The 18,692-nt window shown below is 38.8% G+C and overlaps 1 protein-coding gene across 3 annotated transcripts in view; it reads right to left on the bottom strand.

The window, feature by feature from the left end:
• Nucleotides 1-18,692, bottom strand: part of LOC124722712 (TBC1 domain family member 22B) — a 143,296-nt gene that overhangs the window by 59,304 nt on the left and 65,300 nt on the right. For all 3 annotated transcript variants that reach the window (XM_047247853.1, XM_047247855.1, XM_047247854.1), the window contains exon 5: nt 15,063-15,290. In XM_047247853.1, the coding sequence (XP_047103809.1) occupies nt 15,063-15,290 (228 nt within the window). The remainder of the gene's footprint in view (nt 1-15,062; nt 15,291-18,692) is intronic.

The following is an 18,692-nucleotide window of genomic DNA, read 5'->3' as shown; positions in this document are numbered from 1 at the left end:
ACAACAGTGACAAAATAATGCACATTTCATACACACCACTAGGCAAAGACTACTTGATTCTTTCACACAAGATGCAATTCAGCTCCACATCATCACAGAGATTGGCTTACAGTAGGTAAACTTCATACGAAATGAGGTAAACCGAACTTTTTGAAGGCAGCAAATGATTACTGCAACTGGTTCTACACATAACCACTTATAACAACATAACCCAAAGTTCTTCTGTAGCACAGTTGTAATGTAACAGTTTGAGAAGCAAAATGTGGTGGGTTCAAATCCCTTCTGGTGACAATTTTTAAAAATTTTTAAGTCTTCATCAAGAATACTCTATTATTATTTTCAATTAAATGGTTTCAGTGTATTTTTTATCTTTAATCTTTTGTTGCATCAGTTTCATCATCCTATTGACTTTTTTATTTGCAGTTATTTTTTTTTTTCTATCTTTTCTTTTCATTTGGAATCTGTCGGTGTCAAGTATAATCTGCAAATGGTTTCCAACAAGGACTGCTCATCACTCGGTATTGCACCAACTTGTGCAGCAAAAGCAATATGTTACACTTCGCTTTTCATGCCGAAACAGTCTTGAGTTTGCTCATGTATGTCAGCTTTAAATGCTGTGAGCAAAGTGAGAGTCATTAATGGTTCTTCCGCAGGATCCTGACCATTATGTTCTCAGATACATTGCATATCAAGGAGTTGTGATTATCTTAGTAAATGAGTGTAAGTTCAGGGCTACAAAACGTGTTTTCTGCTACAGTTCAGCCATTGGACATTTAAAATCGGTTGTGGATAGAGTATCTCATGTTCCCACCATACCTGATGGCAGCATCCTCCAACATCGCTCTGCGTTACACGAACAGCATTTCAGCACCTGTGAAGTGATCTGCTGTGTTGGTATGTCACCTTTAACTGAGTGGTAGCCGATGTGGCAACACTGCAGAGCCAAATGACAGTTGTGAACTATCAAGTAATTTTAAACAGACTATAGTTACAGTTAATACCAGTTACACGGTATTTCCTTTATCATCACGTACTTCTTTTAAGTGAAGCTACTTGTAACAAGACTGAGTCTGCACACATTTACATGGTTGTCATCAACCACCTCTTAAACATCTTGCTCATATGTAAACATATTGGACAAAAAATTAGTTACCGCAGGAGACATCATGCTAGTACCCTATAAAACCATCTATAACCTTGATAATTGCCTTAATTCAGCATGGTCAAGGACTCTCAGGTTTTTACAGGTATGTAATGTCCAGCTGAAGCCACTCATTGATTATTATAAGGGCCAGTCAAATAAACACAAGGTAAATGTAAAATTTATACTATAATTTTACTGACTAGTTTTTTACCTGGTTACACATGTTGTACATAGGTTGGTGTAAGTGTTTGTCTTACACCATTACATCTTTTGTGACATTACCCAGCAGTGTATGTTGGTTCCATATATTTATTCCAAGATTTGTTTGATGGCATAAGTATTATCTTCTTCACATATCCAAGCCATATTTCACTGCATTCAATATAGGGTATCTGGATAGATCACATATATTTTTGTGTTTTGTGGTTGGTGACCGCTTTGTCTGGATAGGGTTTTTTCCATCTTTGATATTACTGGTAACTTATCATATGATTTATGGATACTATATGTTATGTGAACGTACATTATTAGTTTCTGACGTCTACATGATTTAGATGGTACTTCTCATTTGATTTTTGTTTTATGGCAGTACACGATACATGGATGCATTCACACAATGTTCTTCGCCTTGAATAGTATCTTATGGGGATTTTTCATATATTCTATAGATGTTATGACATAGGTGCTTATCTACATTTGGTCTTTTGACATGTTTTGGACACTCATTTTATACATATGATTTAAGACTGCTCCACTATGGTTTCCACCTCAATATTTTATAATTGTGACATGACACATAAATATATTTATATTGTCATTTTATATATCTAAAAACAAAGATGATGTGACTTACCAAATGAAAGTGCTGGCAGGTCGACAGAAACACAAACAAACACAAACATACACACAAAATTCAAGCTTTCGCAACAAACTGTTGCCTCATCAGGAAAGAGGGAAGGAGAGGGAAAGACGAAAGGATGTGGGTTTTAAGGGAAAGGGTAAGGAGTCATTCCAATCCCGGGAGCGGAAAGACTTACCTTAGGGGAAAAAAGGACGGGTATACACTCGCACACACACACATATCCATCCACACATATACAGACACAAGCAGACATATGTGTGTGTGTGCGCGCGAGTGTATACCCGTCCTTTTTTCCCCCTAAGGTAAGTCTTTCCGCTCCCGGGATTGGAATGACTCCTTACCCTCTCCCTTAAAACCCACATCCTTTCGTCTTTCCCTCTCCTTCCCTCTTTCCTGATGAGGCAACAGTTTGTTGCGAAAGCTTGAATTTTGTGTGTATGTTTGTGTTTGTTTGTGTGTCTGTCGACCTGCTAGCACTTTCATTTGGTAAGTCACATCATCTTTGTTTTTAGATATATATTTCCTACGTGGAATGTTTCCCTCTATTATAACCATATCATATATTGTCATTTTGATAGTTATACCTATAGTGACTTAGATTTTGTTGACACTGTCCTTCTGCAAATACTACTTGCATGTAACTGTATATATGCTGTTTGTTCTGAATATTATTTTGAGTTTTGTACATTCTGTGTATGGTATGACATAGGTGGTTTTCTCTATTTGGTTTTTTGACACGTTCTTGGACATTCATTTTTTGCATATGACAAAAATATGCCCATACACAGTTTTCACCTCTGCATTTCATAATTTCAATGTGACATGTAGACATATTTCTACTGCCATTTTTATAGATTTACCTACACTGACACTCAGATACCATTGATGCTGTCCATGCAAAGACTACTTGCACACATAGATTAATATTTATTTGGTTTATTTATTTCTGATGTTGTTGTTGTTTCTTTCATACATCTATAATTTTGTACAGTTATTTTTGTAGTTTACTTCATGATTTTGCAGTTTAGTGTATCACCTAACTTACCACTTTTTAATCATGGAATATTTGACTAGTTACTTTATTAATAAATAGTACATTTGTAAAATGTATAGAGTGGAAATTCATCATGGTATACTACATATAATTCTATTTTAGGTATGTGACAATGGATGTGTGTGTTGGTTTGTATCAAATTATTACTGTACATTCACAAACATAGTATACCCTTGACTTCTATTCTGTTTTTTAAAAAAAAAAAAAAAAGGTTCAAATGGCTCTGAGCACTATGGGAATTAACATCTGTGGTCATCAGTCCCCTAGAACTTAGAACTACTTAAACCTAACTAACCTAAGGACATCACACACATCCATGCCCGAGGCAGGATTCGAACCTGCGACCGTAGCGGTCATGCGGTTCCAGACTGAAGCGCCTAGAACCGCACGGCCACACCGGCCGGTGTTTATAAACAGTCTTTGTATTTGCATGGTTGGTAAGTTGATGATGCTATCATTATTGTTTATGCATACATGCTTAAAGATAGTGTACTGAGTCGCTGAAACTGGTTGCCATATAATAAAATAATATAAAACTGATGTCTGCAGCTGTTTCTTTTCTTTTTTTCTTTTACATAAGTGAACTGCCAAAGTCCTCCAGACCATCAGTCACAAGGATGGCCATGCAAAAACCAGATGTAAAAGGGGTGAGTTAACTGTTAATTATTTCAGAAATAATCCCAATAACTTTTAATACCTTTATCCCACTGTGCAACAAGATGGTCAATGCCTTCATGGAAACACACACTCACCCCCCCCCCTTTTTTTAAAAAAAAGGGGGGGGGGGGAAGAAGAAGAAGAAGAAGAAGAAGAAGAAGAAGAGACACCATGAAGGATTTATCCAAATGGGACAGAAATCGGTAGATGTAATAATGTACATGTACAGACAAACACATGATTTCAGAAAAACTGGATAGTTTATTCAAGAGACAGAACTACACACATTCAGCACGTCAGTAATACATTGGTCCTCACCTCTAGCCTTCTGGTAAGCAGTTATTCAGTTTGGCATTGACTGATACGAGTTGTTGGAAGTCCTCCTGAGCAATATCATGCCAAATTCTATCCAACTGGTGTGTTAGAAAATCAAAATCCTGAGATGGTTCCAGGGCCCTGCAGACAATGCTCCAAAAATTCTCAACTGGGAATTGGGAAGAGATCTGGCAACCTTTCCTGCCAAGGTAGGGTTTGGCAAGAATGAAGACAAGCAGCAGAAACTCTGGCCGTGTGCAGGCAGGCGCATTATCTTGCTGAAATGCAAGCCCAAGATAGCTTGACATCAGGGACAACAAAATGTAGTATAGAATATCATCTACATACCAGTGTGCTGTAAGGGTGTTGCAGATGAAAACCAAAGCGGTGCTGCTGTGAAAAGAAATGGCACCTCAGACCATCATTCCTGGTTGTCAGGCCATATGGCAGGCTACAATCAGGTCGGTATCCCATCACTGACTGAAGCATCTACAGAAATGTCTCGGGCCTGGTTTCTCATTTACTGCAGTAGAGTTGTCTACAGTGATGAGTCTCATTCCGAACTGAGCTTCAATGATCAGCTATGATGTGTCTCTAGTCGCCTTTGACAGAGGTGAGATACCAACCTGACTATCACCAAATATATGGCTTCACAACCAGGAGTGATGTTCTGGGGTGCCATTTCTTTTCCTAACAGAGTGCTTTTGGTTGTCATCTGTGGCACCCTTACAGCACAGTGGCATGTCAATGATATTCTATGCCCATTTTGTTGCCCTTAATGGCAAGCAATCCTGGGCTTACAATTCAGCCTGATAATGCCCAGCTGCACATGGCATCGATTAGTTATAGGTGGATACTTTAATCTGGCATCCATTGACTGGGAGAATTACACGTTTAGCACAGGGGGCAGAAGCAAAGACTTGTGTGAAGTTATTCTAGGAGCGCTCTCAACATACAACCTTGAGCAATTGGTTGGAAAACCAACTCCAGATGGGAACATATTAGATATCTTGGCGACAAACAGATTTGATCTTTTTGAGGAAGTTAATCTAGAAGAAGGTATTAGTGACCATAATGTCATTGTGGCTTCTATGTCAGTGGCAGTTGAAAAAACAGCGTAGAGTTTCCTTGTTTGGGAAAGCAAATAAAAAGGACACAAAGATATTGAGCATCTTTGGTCGAAATTTAAAGGTATTGTCTACCACGTGCTAGAGAAGTATGTGCCTGGCAAAAATATAGGGGAGGGAAATGATCCACCTTGGTACAACAGACAAATTAGGAAGTTGCTGAGAAAGCAGAGAATTTTGCACAGTCGTTTTAAACGTAGTCACTGCCCCACTGACAAACAGAAATTACGCGAAATGAAAGCAGTTGTCAAAAGGTCAATGAGAGATTCTTTTAACAAATTTGAAAGCAATATTTTAACTGCAGATTCTAAAAATAACCCCAAAAAAAATTGGTCGTACATAAAATCTATGAACGCTACAAATAATTCAATACCTTCTCCTGCTGACAGTACAGGTAATGTAACTGATGATGATAAACAGAAGGCCAAATTTCTAAACTTAGCTTTCAAAAACTCGTTTATGGTAGAGAACTGCAGCACCATTCCCCCTTTCAATTATCGAACAAACACAAGGATGGCTAACATAATGTTTAGTGTATCTGGGATTGTAAAACAGTTAAGGTCCTTAGACGCCTGGAAGGCATCTGGCCCAGACGGTATCCTGGTAAGACTATATGTTGACTACGATACAAATATAGCACCATTATTAACCATCATCTATAAGATATCATTGGAATAGGGAAAGTTCCACGGGACTGGAAGAAGGCCCACGTCATAGCAATCTATAAAAAGGGTAGAAAATCGGATGCACATAGTTACCAGCCAGTTTTACTGACATTGATTTGTTGTAGAATCATGGAACATATTTTTTCTTCAGACATAATGACCTTTCTCGACTCTGAGAAGCTCATCTGCAGAAACCAGCATGGTTTTAGGAAACAGTGGTCATGTGAGACACAGCTGGCCCTCTTTGTGCATGATATACAACAGGCTCTAGATACTGGCTCCCAGGTTGATGCCATATTTCTCGACTTTCGAAAGGCATTCGACTCAGTTCCGCACTGTGGCTTGCTCGATGAAGTGCGTGTTAACGGTCTATCTGATGACGTATGCAGTTAGACAGAAAGTTTTCTAACAGACAGAGAGCGGTATGTTGTCATGAATGGGGTGACTTCAACAGAAACAAGCGTAACTTCAGGTGTGCCCCAGGGCAGTGTAATAGGTCCAATGCTTTTTATGATTTACATAAACGATCTGGTTGATGGTATTGACAGCAGCATTAGACTGTTTGCCGATGATGCTGTAGCCTACAGGAGAGTAGTATCACACAAAAGTTGTGAACAAATCAATGAGGATTTGCAGAAAATAAATAAGTGGTTTAATGACTGGCAGTTATCTCTCAATATTTGTAAGTATAACCTACTGCGTATAACAAGGCGAAAATCCCCATTAACGTACAAGTACAAAATAAATGCCCAGTCTCCTGAAGAGGTAACATCCGTAAAGTATCTGGGTGTGACTATTCGAAATGATCTCAAATGGAATGATCAGATTACACAAGTAACAGGCAAAGTGAACTCTAGATTGCGGTTTATTGGTAGAATCCTGAAGCGATGCGGTCTTTCAAGAAAGGAAATAGTTTACAATACATTAGTTCATCCAGTCTTAAGAGTATTGTTTGTCTGTATGGGACCTTTACCAGTTGGGTCTGATTCAAGAGATAGAGAAGGTCAAAGATGAGTGGCAAGATTTGTGACTGGTACATTTAGCCATCACAAGAGAATTCCAAATCTCATAGAAAGTTTGAAGTGGGACACACTTGCAGATAGACAGCACACTAAGCGAAAGGGGTTGCTCACTGAATTCCAAAATCTGATCTTCACCGATGATGTAGAGCATATATTACCACCTCCGACTTTCAAATTGTGCAATGATCACCATTCAAAGATAAGGGAAATTAGAGCTTGTACTGAGGTGTTCAGACAGTCGTTTTTCCCTCGCATGATCCGCGAGTAGAACAGATGGGGGCAAATATGACTTTGGTGCGAATTGTGCCCTCCACCACACACCACTTGGTGGCTAGCAGAGTCTATATGTAGAAGTAGATGTAGATGGCAAGAGTTTCTACTGCTTGTCTTCATGCTTGCCAAACCCTACCTTAGCCAGCAAGATCACCACATCTCTCTCCAACTGAGATCATTTCCAGCATTATGGGCAGAGCCCTCCAACCAATGCAGGATTTTGAAGGCCGAACGTGCCAACTGGACAAAATCTATCACACTATACCTCAGGAGGACATCCGACAACTATCAATCAATGCCAAACCGAATAACTGCTTGCTTAAGGGCCAAAGGTGGACCAATGCAGTATTGACATACTCAAATTGTGAAGCTCTTCTCTCAAATAAATCATCGAATTTTTCTGAAATTGTAATCATTTGTTTTTCTGTACACATGCATCACATCTACTGATTTTTGTTGCATTTGTATAATTCCTTCATAGAGCATCTTTTTTTCCCCTTTGAGTGTATTTATGGTTTCTTACAGAACAACCACTGTCCGAGGCAAAATTGAAGGCAGTGAATATCTTCTTTCTGGGTGCTTGAACTCTATTACATGCTTCAATTTTTACAAAATGTTCACGTACTACTGTGTTAGTTGTGGTGCTGCATTCCAGAAAGTCAATTAGCATCAGGCCCTTGCAGTCAATGAAAAAGGTATCACAAGTTTCCTGGACTTGGCATGCCTGTTATTTCAATTACAATGCAGAAGTTTAGCTAGGAAGCTCTTACACACCCTCTGTACATTCCCAATGCCCCTTTCCAATGCCCCTCTCATGCAATTTCAATATTTTTGGAGCTCTGACAAAAGAAATATGTGACCATCGATTTGCTTCAGATGAAGAGGTGCACACCAGGGTACAATCTTCATTCTGTAGACAACTGCAAACTTCTTTCCGTGAAGGCATTGACCATCGTATCTCACAGTGGGATAAATGTATTCACAGTTATAGCACTCACTTTTGAAATAATAAACAGTTTACTTACTTCTTTCCCATCGGTCTCATTTTCATTTGACTGTCCCTTACAGATCTTGTGAAGTTACCAAATTTAGAGAATTCTGACTGTTTTGTTTCAACTGATGTTTCAAATAGTCCCAGATATTTTCTATGGTATTAAGAATTGAGTGAATTTGAGGGCCAGCTGGGATATGATAGGGTGCCCTAATATTCATCAAATCAATGTATGCGTACAACCCTGTGAATATGGCTGTTGAAACCCTGGAAAACAAATGTTTCCACAGCATATTCATCATGAATTTGTTAACTGACAATGTTAAAATAAACATCCCAGTTCACTTTTACAGTAACCTGAATGAGTGAGACTTAGTCATGGTACAACAAACAGCCTAAAATCAGCACAAAACCATATCTGACAAAAATTACACTCGTCACACACTGCACATTAAATGCCTCAGTGGGCTATTAGTGAGCTTGACATGTCGCATAATTTTAAAAGAGGAACACACTATGCACCTCCAGTCAGCTACTGCCCAGTTTCTTGGCTTTTTTGGCCCACTGAAGATGCACAGCTTCATGTGCTACTGTAAGCTATGGCTTTTTGCAATGTACCTGACCCCAAACTGGTTGACACTAACCTACATTAACTGACAGCTACAATTCCTGTCAGCTTTGAAACCGACTGTCACTCACAAAGCATGACAGTTATCTCTGATCCCGTCAGTTGGGATCTTTTTACCACTCTCCTTACGCCATGTTACATACCTGTGAGTGGTACGACATTCCTCGTCGACACGTTCGACAATTCACATTGATACACTGACAAATCGGGCAAATTAGTACACACCGTGTGGTCATGGGGTGGTCCTAACATGTGAGCTACTTTCTGTCATTCTGTCACATTTGCACACTGACCCATTTTACTCTGTTGATTCCATACAACTGGCTGGCACATACTCAGCACTTCACAACAAAGACTGAATCAGTGGTGGTGGGTCACGCGAGAGCCTGATACCCATTCTACACCATCTACAGCACTCTAAAGTGACCATTGTGCTGTTATAAGGGAGTTACTACTACTATTTTGTCTAGTGAGCTTGCGTACCATTAAGTACGCTAAGTTACTGCATTATTGCAAGTGTAAAAAAACAAAACACTGAAATCTGTAACCACTCGCGAATTATTTCATTAATACCATGTAACACATTTGGTCTACATTTTCTCAACAAAATTTAGCTTTGTATCCATCTGATGTTAGGATAGGAAGCAATGACTTTTCATTGCTAGAATACACCAAGCCATATGACTTGCAGCAAATACAGAACAGAAGTGTCAAACAGAAAGTTATGAACGAGATTTTGAAACTAGTAGCACAATATTTATAAAATCATTTGTGACTGGTTACAGAATTCTTTTTTCACACCACTGTTTTACACATTCAGAGTAAGTATAATCTCAAACTGTCGACATTATTACTGCATAATTCTTGTTTGCTGATGAAACTGTATTTTAGTATGACTGAAAGTACTACCTTATTTTTCTTCTTTTACGTTCTTATTTTATATCCAAAATTTTCTCTTTGTTATTTCTCACTGTTATATAACTTTTACATCACTTAAACACATTGTGTTTGCACTCAATGAGAAGTACTGTGTCCTAAAATTATACAATGCCTTATGTTTAAAACTAGTTAGTATACTCTGCCACTACGGTCACAGATAAGATTTAACACAAAAATTATTGTTCATTTTGAAACATCAGCATTAGACATGAAAGTGCAGAAAGCATGATGAATAGCATCAAGCAAATAAAACTGTATTCAGCCTGACCTGGAATGAGTAAATAACAAAAGACTTAATTTGCTCCCTCTACCGTATTTACTCGAATCTAAGCTGCACCTGAAAAATGAGACTCGATATCAAGGAAAAAGAATTATCCCAAATCTAAGCCGCACCTGAAATCTGAGACTCGAAATTCAAGGGGAGAGAAAAGTTTTAGGCTGCACCTCCAAATCGAAACAAAGTTGGCCCATTGTAGTATGAGACACAATTTAGGTCAAATGAATGATGATACAGCTACAGTAGTTTGGTTCGAGTCGTAAGCTTAGCGGTTAAGCATTACTAGGTAGCCATTGCTATGCGTCAGGCGCTCCTTCCGTATTTATACGGGTACCCTTCCTTTTTCACATGCTTCATCTGGTTTGAACAGATTGCTTATTTTTCTTTGATCTGATAAGTGCCGTTCTCTTTGTTATAGGTGTTTACGTCACTCTAAGCTGAAAATGCATTATTGTACTGTGTCATGCATTGTTTGTTGCATACTGATAATGAGTGTTTATGACCTGTCGCCGCTCGTGACATGGCTTGCTTTTGTGCGCACTCCGCCGCTTCCAATTTAAAAGAGAGAGAGAGAGAGAGAGAGAGAGAGAGAGAGAGAGAGAGAGAGAGAGAGAGAGAGAGAGAGGAATCGTCTCATTAGCGAAACAATGGCAAGAGACTGCTATTTGTTGTTACTTACACTGCTGCTTTCTTTGATAATGATCAACAAGAACCAAATAACAGACTGCGTGTGATCGAAGACGTTGTGAAGGAGAGTTTAGCGAAAAATTTTCTGCATTTGAAAATCTTTGCAGACGCCTCTTTAGTACATTACATTCTGCACAGAAATTAGAGTCATCTTAGATTTAAAAATCTAGTCAGTTGTCGTGCTTCATTCTGACTGTATCACTATTCGGCGTAAGAATAATACGAATATAAACATGGCATGAGGTGTACATTCTTCCGCGTTTGCTGTTGTCTCTCTCTAGTTTCGTAGTTTATTAGGCAGACAGGATTTAAATGAGATGGCAGCAAACACGAAAGAATACATGGCAAAATGTTTATATTCGTATTATTCTTATGGTGAAGAGAATACTGCATGTGATTCACAATTCATAAAAGTTCCTATTAGCAACCATCTCTTGTCACAGGTAGGAAAAAATTCAGAACGTTGAGTTGGCCATATTGACAAACATCCCAAGCAGTCTTGCCAGCCGGATTTTCGTAGTACAATGAAAGGCTGCTACATTCGAAGGCGAACAATATGGAATTGGTATTTACTTCATTGGATAATGTATGAAAATGCAGTGGTCGAAACTCGGGGCGGAGAAAAAAGCTCGTCTTCCACCTTTTTTCTTTTCTTTTTTTTAATTTATTTACTGATGCAGAGGTTTTGGTGCCAGTATTTATCTTTGTGCCTGTAAAGCATGCCTGTGTAGCACTACATATATTCGACGGCAGAAGTTAGTTGTGGCGGCACCTACCAACATTTTACAGAACTTCCGCTTACTTTGCACTCGATTCTAAGCCTCAGGCGGTTTTTTGGATTACAAAAACCGGAAAAAAAGTGCGGCTTAGATTCAAGTAAATACGGTATATTGCAACTCGTGTAGCACTTCCACTGAGCAGGTTGATACTGTGCCATAAAGCCAAAAATCAAATGCAAAGTTAAATCTGCTCTATTATCATCAACAGGAAACTAAACTACAGCACACACGTTATGACAGAAAAGCTGAGAAGAGTAATGCAGTAGTAAACACAATCAATCAAGATTATATTTACAACACATTACAAATACTTGAACAGAATAATACCAATGATATTTTAGATGACCCAACTTTCCAATTCCAAATGGAAATTAAGAAAATAACTTTGTTTTCGAAAAGAAGTGGTTCACCTCTGAGTGTTACTGAGCGCAATGGTCCCAGTTAAAGCCCCACGCAGTAATACGCAAGAAAGCTGCGCTAACCAGTCGATAGTAAATTGAGTTCAGAGTCCCACTCAGTTTATTATGGAGAAATGACTGCAGATGCTCTCAAATGCACACACATTTGGAAGTAAAAGGTTTGTCTGGAAAGCAATGTCATCAGCTCTATTTTAACACTTCTACTGGTCAGATCATGGCCTATCCGTCAACTAGTAGACGGGGTTTGTTAGCTTCCCAACTCAACCAACACCACTCTAGGCTCCCAGAGTGTCAAGATATGTTCCTAATGCAAACCTGTTAGGTGATCTGCTTTGTTCACTTGCATGCAGTCAAATTCAGCATGAAACTTGGGAAGTCTACTGCTGAAACATTTCCAATAACTGAAGAGGCAGTTGTAAATGAATGTCTGTCAACAAGGCAGATATTTCTGTGGCACAACATGTTTCTGGAATGCCAGGATAACATCTACAGTGGAAGTTGCTCTGGATGCTCTTCAGTGTTGAAAGGTGAAGACCGTATAACTCGTGTGCATGAACTTTCTAATACATGTCGTAGAATGAGTGTTTGTCCAATAGATCAGACTCTGGGGAGACTGTAACCAAACAACTGAACACGAAGAAAGTTTATGCAAAACTGGCCTCAAAAATTCTGACCAACTACCACAAGTCCAAGTGAGTGCTTACTTGTGAAGAACTTCATGAACTGAGCAGAAATATGGCCCTTAAATGAAGAGAGAGAGCGCCAAGTGGTACATTTCTGTGCATGAGCACATCCAAAGTGAAGACAATGCTCACTGTCTCTTCATATGCTAGTGATTTTGTCCACCATGTGTTTATACCTGCCAGACACACTGTCAATGCTACTTTGTATGTTGAAGAGCTCAAACGGCTGGAAAGAAAGATAGATTTGCATATCAGACCCTACATAGTCTGTTACTGGAAGCTCCACCAAGACAATGTGCCCAGTCACACCCAGCCTTCTAGATGAGGGATTATCTCATCAAAGACAATGTGGCAATGCTCCCCCAGCCCCCTAGTTGCAATCTTGTTCTGGCAACGTTATGTTTCCTTGGCTCAGTACACCCTTGAAAGGACCATTTCGAGACCAATGACAATGTGAAAGTTGCTCTTATCCATGCCCCAAAGGACATTCATCCCAGACCTTCTAGGGTGCCTACAACACTTGGAAATCGTGCTGGCAAAAATGTAATGATGCAGGTGGGTCCTATTTTGAAGAGTTCTGAGGCACTGTAACACAACACATACATTCTCTTTCATCTGATCAAAGCGAGACTAAAATCACAAGAAATCAGATAACAAAAATTACACACGACCATTAGCTTCAGGTCAAGCAGGACTGAAGGAATAGCAGAAAGAGGACTACAAAATGAGATGCTGGAAATTGTTTTATGACAGAAATATTGAAAGGATATCAATTCTATAATAATCACATCATTCAACAACTGGAACAATTTTTTTACTTGCATTGAGAGAATACTGATGAAATACTTAAAACTATAAAAGAAAGCATGTAACATTATATTCTTGCATATCTGCGCGACATGGCCATTAGAGATGGTGTATAATCCAGTAAAAATTGCCACATAACCTTAGGATGATAGGCACTGTTGAATAGCTAGATACTATAAGTGTACCTTGGTACCAATTGTAAGTTTGTGGTTCATACAGTTGCTGCTAGGGAGTCCTTCATGCAGTTAGTTCACTCTCTTGTTCATTACCCAATGTGTTCGAGATGGTGGAAACACAGCAACAAAAGGTGTTCTATGTCCTCAGTTGCAACAGGTGAAATTATGTTACAACTGTGTTGCATGATTTTAGAATTGGTCATTACTTGTGTGTCAGTCTGGCATGTTCTGCAATGACATTTATGTTTCGGGCCTTACAGTATTCAGTTGCTGCAACCTTTTCATGGCAATGATCGACAACTATGTGTATGGTTTTGTAAATACATTCTAGGTATGGAGATGGGCAATAACAATTTCCCTCCATGTTTAGTGTACAGTGATGAGCGTACATTCCCTTTAAGTGATGAAGGGAACAACCACAATGTAAGAATATGGAGAATACAGCTATCACATTTAGTTGAGCACAAGAAAGACTCTACGAAGTTTCAGGAATTTATAGCTGTTTCCTGAAGAAAGACTAACAATACATTCATTTTTGCAGAAAATACAGTTACACAGCTCACATACCTGAACATACTTGAGATCTGGCGGTTTCTAAAACTGCGAGAACATGCTGAAAGTTCCATTTTTCAACAGAAGAGAGTACCAACACAATGACACCTGCATGTCAGAACATTTCTTAAAAATGAGCTGTGTCACTGAGCGAACAATGCAAGAGACATAAAATTCTCATATTGCACCACTGGCTTCCAACATCACCTGTTCTCATGGTATTCGATTTTTGGTGTGGATTTTTAAAAGACTCCACCTATGTGCCTCCCTTTCCAACAACTTTTGATGAACTCAACACCTCATAACAATAGTGGTGAACACAGTAACTTTAGAAATGTTCACAAAAGTATAGTGAGAGTTTGACTACCATCTGTATGTTGATTTGCATCTAGTGGAGGGGATAGTGAACTTTTTGTGAAAGGTAAATGAAAACCTTAATCCTAAACATAAATGTAAAATGTATTCCTAGATGCGCAAACATGTAAAAGATATACCCTTGTAAATCAATTGATTCTTTTGAAAACAAAGACCTTGCAGTCCTATGCACAAATTAAAATTCAGCCAAAATTTCTACCTTCAGTCACTTACAAGACACAGTCTTGTGAAATTGGGTGAATTTTTTTAGAAACAGCCTGTATTACAACTGAAAATTATTACTGCAGTATGGATTCATATGAAATAGGAAAATACATTACAGTTTAAAAATGCAAGTAATGCCATACTCACTAGTATAGGTAATTTGGACAATTACAGCACTCCAGACAAATGTTAAGACTGTAATAACAGAATACTCCAAGTAAGGGAAAGGGCAGCAGTAACAGGGTGTGGAGCAAGGACAGTGCAAAGGCAAACTCGCTAAATGTATGTAAGCCTGACAAGGAAATTGTACACTGACATGTCCTACAGTACTGCAAGCAACTGCTTGAAGCAATGGAAAAAGATGAAAAATAACTGGACAATTACAATATTGCCAAGTTTAAAAAGAACTTAAGCTGACGAACACACCTTCCTTAGAGGAAAGACAAATCTTTGAGCGACCCTGACTTGAAAGCAAGGGTCGTGGTCTTCCAGGATAGTTACGAGACACTGTTGGAGAACAGTGTTGTGGCAGCGTAGAACTTTGTTGTTGTTGTTGTTGTTGCTGCTGCTGCTGCTTCTGCTGCTCCTGCTGGTGTTGTTGTTGTTGTTGTTGTTGTTGTTGTTGTGAACTTCGCACAGGTGACAGCGAGGATGCTAAACAATACAATAATTTACACATTTAAAACATAAACTTATTTTTCCTATTATCACAAGGTATTTTGTAACTGCAATAGGTTTTTCATGCAAAACAATTACCCTGTTTATGCATACAAGTCTCTCCGTACCTCACAGATGCGCTGATGTTTGCTTAAAGCACAACTCACTAGTTTCAATTTGTAGTACATAAATTTTAATTTTTTGTGTTTACATATGCGTGTTTTGATAAATCATCCCATTACTGATGGAGTCATCACAAGCCTGACAGTTACTCGGACTGACCCAAAACAAAAATTGGGGACGACCATTGTCTTTTTCTGTGGAGGGAAAAAAATTCTCTATGTGAAACTTCCTGGCAAATTAAAACAGTGTGCCGGACTGAGACTTAAACTCGGGACCTTTGCCTTTCACAGGCAAGTGCTCTACCGACCGAGCTACCTGAGCATGACTCACAACCCATCCTCACAGCTTTACTTATATCAGTACTTCATATCCTACCTTCCAAATTTCACAGAAGCTCTCCTGCAAACCTTGCAAGACTAACACTCCTGGAAAGAAGGATATTGCGGAGACATGGCTTAGCTACAGATTGGGAGATGTTTCCAGAGTGAAATTTTCACTCTGGAGCAGAGTGTGCACTGATATGAAACTTCCTGACAAATTAAAACTGGGTGCCGGAACGAGGCGAGGTACTAGCAAAAGTAAAGCTGTGAGGATGGGTTGTGAGTTGTGCTTGGATAGCTCAGTAAGTAGAGCACTTGCGCACACAAGGCAAAGGGTCAGAGTTCAAGTCTCAGCCTGGCACATAGTTTTAATCTGCCAGGAAGTTTAATATCAGTGAACATAGTTTCAGAAACCTATGAAGGACGGCCCTATTGCAGATCTGCAGCCCTATTGCACTCCAAAGGTGGACCAATACACTACTAATCTGGTGGTCAGAATTTAATGGCTCATCAGCATATTAGGCTGCATAGTAATGTAAAAGAAAACTTTCTTGGAGTAATGAGGAGCGAATTTGCATATGAGAATCCACCCAACATTTTTTCTTATTCCAACAGCTAAATGAATAATTAATATCACCACATTTTGTTTGTAGGACTGAGCTTCGGAATCATACTATTTTGTACAAATGCTGAATTTCCTGATCGCTACTGATATGTGGCAACTGATATAGTACACAGCACTGCACAAGCAGGTGGTAAATGCCAATTTGCAACTCTAAGAGAAAATGTAAGAAAAGACAATAATTACTATATTACAACACATTAAATAGTGCATTTTTTTGCATTTTCAAATTAAAATATTTAAAGGAAAATAACTAGGAGTTATCTTCTTTTCACAAAATTTTTTAAATGTGTGATATAATGAGGAACAGCTGCTACTGTGAGAAACAGGAAACAAAAGTACAGACATGAACCTATATATGAAAGCAATCCTCTGACAGAAAAGTAAACATTCATAAAAAGGAGTTTGGAATGTTTCTGTCTAATCTGTAGCTATGTTTCCACTTATCCTACAGAAATGCACTCTCACCACAATATGGCAGTACCTTCATGAACTGATGTACACACATGGTGTGTGCTTTATCGTAACTAAACAGTTTTTGCTATTTCTGTCTTGTGCACCCCATGTTTTAAGTGGTCCCAGAAAGAACAATACTGTAACCAAACCCACATCATCTTCCAACAGTTCTTGCAACTTCTGCATTAAAAAGACTAGATGGTTTCATGTGAATACTGAAGTTGTGACACATGAAGTTCAATAAGCTTGCATGTACTAATATGGAACCATAGATTTGCTGAAAGATTGCTATTGACAGCTCCATTCTATATCACGAGGAGTATCTGTCAATTAGATTTGAGTATCACGTATCTTGGAAAAGCCATCACATGAAAATCAACTTTGCGAATAAATAAGACTTTTCCAGAAATGTGTCAACATCAACTTGGTTATATCCACCTGCACAAGTTCATATAATTATAATAGTTTGGAGACAATTTTCTATTTTTTTTTCCTTGCAATGCATGTGATATCAGGGAGTACTTTGTTTCCTTTAGAGAGCAACAAATGCAACAGCAAGACATTTATTCCTACAAGCGTTTAATTCATGACTCCCTTGATTGCCAACTTCTAGCCTGATGACTTACTGTCACAGACATCTTTGGATGCATATTGGACAATGTAACTATCTTGTATAGTCTCCTCTAGCTAAAATGCAGTCCCAAAATGGTACACAGGTGCGATCATGAAGCTCTGGGATGTCATCTCGGGACCCAGTGTTCCATTCTACGTCCACCGGTTGTCATCGAACGGTCAAATTGACAGCAATGCCAACTGAATCTGACACCTACTCATCATATCCCAGACATGTACAATGAGAAACAGGTCTCAGGCTTGTGCCAGCCCAGAGACTTGATGAACAGCTGGGGATGCATGTTGCAAAAAATAATATTTGCACTGCTACTACCCTGCTTCGTGTCCACATCTTGCCAATTTCACAGGTATAACAATAGAAAGTAGATGCCCTGGATGTATCCTGCATTGTTAAGGCTAAGTTCAACAAAAGTCAGATGCGTACAGGCAACGTATTCTATAGCACGTCTGTTCCGGAGACAGTTAGGCAGACACAAGTGCTCATGCTAACTGGCTGCCTTGGTAGTGAGCACTTGAAGGAAAATGTGGCTGTCAAATATCACTATGTAGCACAGAGGAACTGCAAACTGTGCTCTGTCTTCAGAGGAATGACAATATGTTAACTTCGCTGCAGTTTTAAACACAAGCATATATACTCTTACTTAATGGTGCAGTGCTTAAAAGTGAGAGTAGCTCTTCTAAAATTAATAAAAAGCAGCCTTACAGCTGGGTTAGAAACTTCAAAGTGAAGATCAGACACACCCATATCGATTTACAAGATGTCAGTGCTGGGTGCCTGGCTACAATTACAACTTATAGATCTGCAATGTGACAAGCAGTTGAGTGTTAAGTTTTATAATAAGATAAGTCTTACAGACTTGTACAAAAAGTTTCTTCAAGACAAATTTCCAAAATTTCACAAGTTCTTAGCTACTTATGTTGATGTCTGGACCTACATAACTGTGCAAGAAACTTTTTCCCGCAGTGAAGAGATTGAAAACTATGCACAGAAACTCACTGACAGACTTCAATTTAAAAGCTATGTTCGAATTTGGATTGCTCAGAAAGAGGTCCCAGACACCGATACTTTAGTGAAAAGCAAAATTAGTAGTATTCATCCATATGCAGTTTTTTCATGTTTAATGTGTGAACAAAAGAGCTGTGAAATACATGTGGATGACAATTTAAACTTTGTCTGAAAACAACATTCATCATCATAAGGTGGCATCCATAGAAAAAAAAATATCACTACCTCATATTATTTCC

The sequence above is a fragment of the Schistocerca piceifrons genome, chromosome X (assembly GCF_021461385.2).
Source record: "Schistocerca piceifrons isolate TAMUIC-IGC-003096 chromosome X, iqSchPice1.1, whole genome shotgun sequence".
Classification (NCBI taxonomy): Eukaryota; Metazoa; Arthropoda; class Insecta; order Orthoptera; family Acrididae; genus Schistocerca; species Schistocerca piceifrons.
This window is presented reverse-complemented; position numbering and strand designations above follow the sequence as displayed.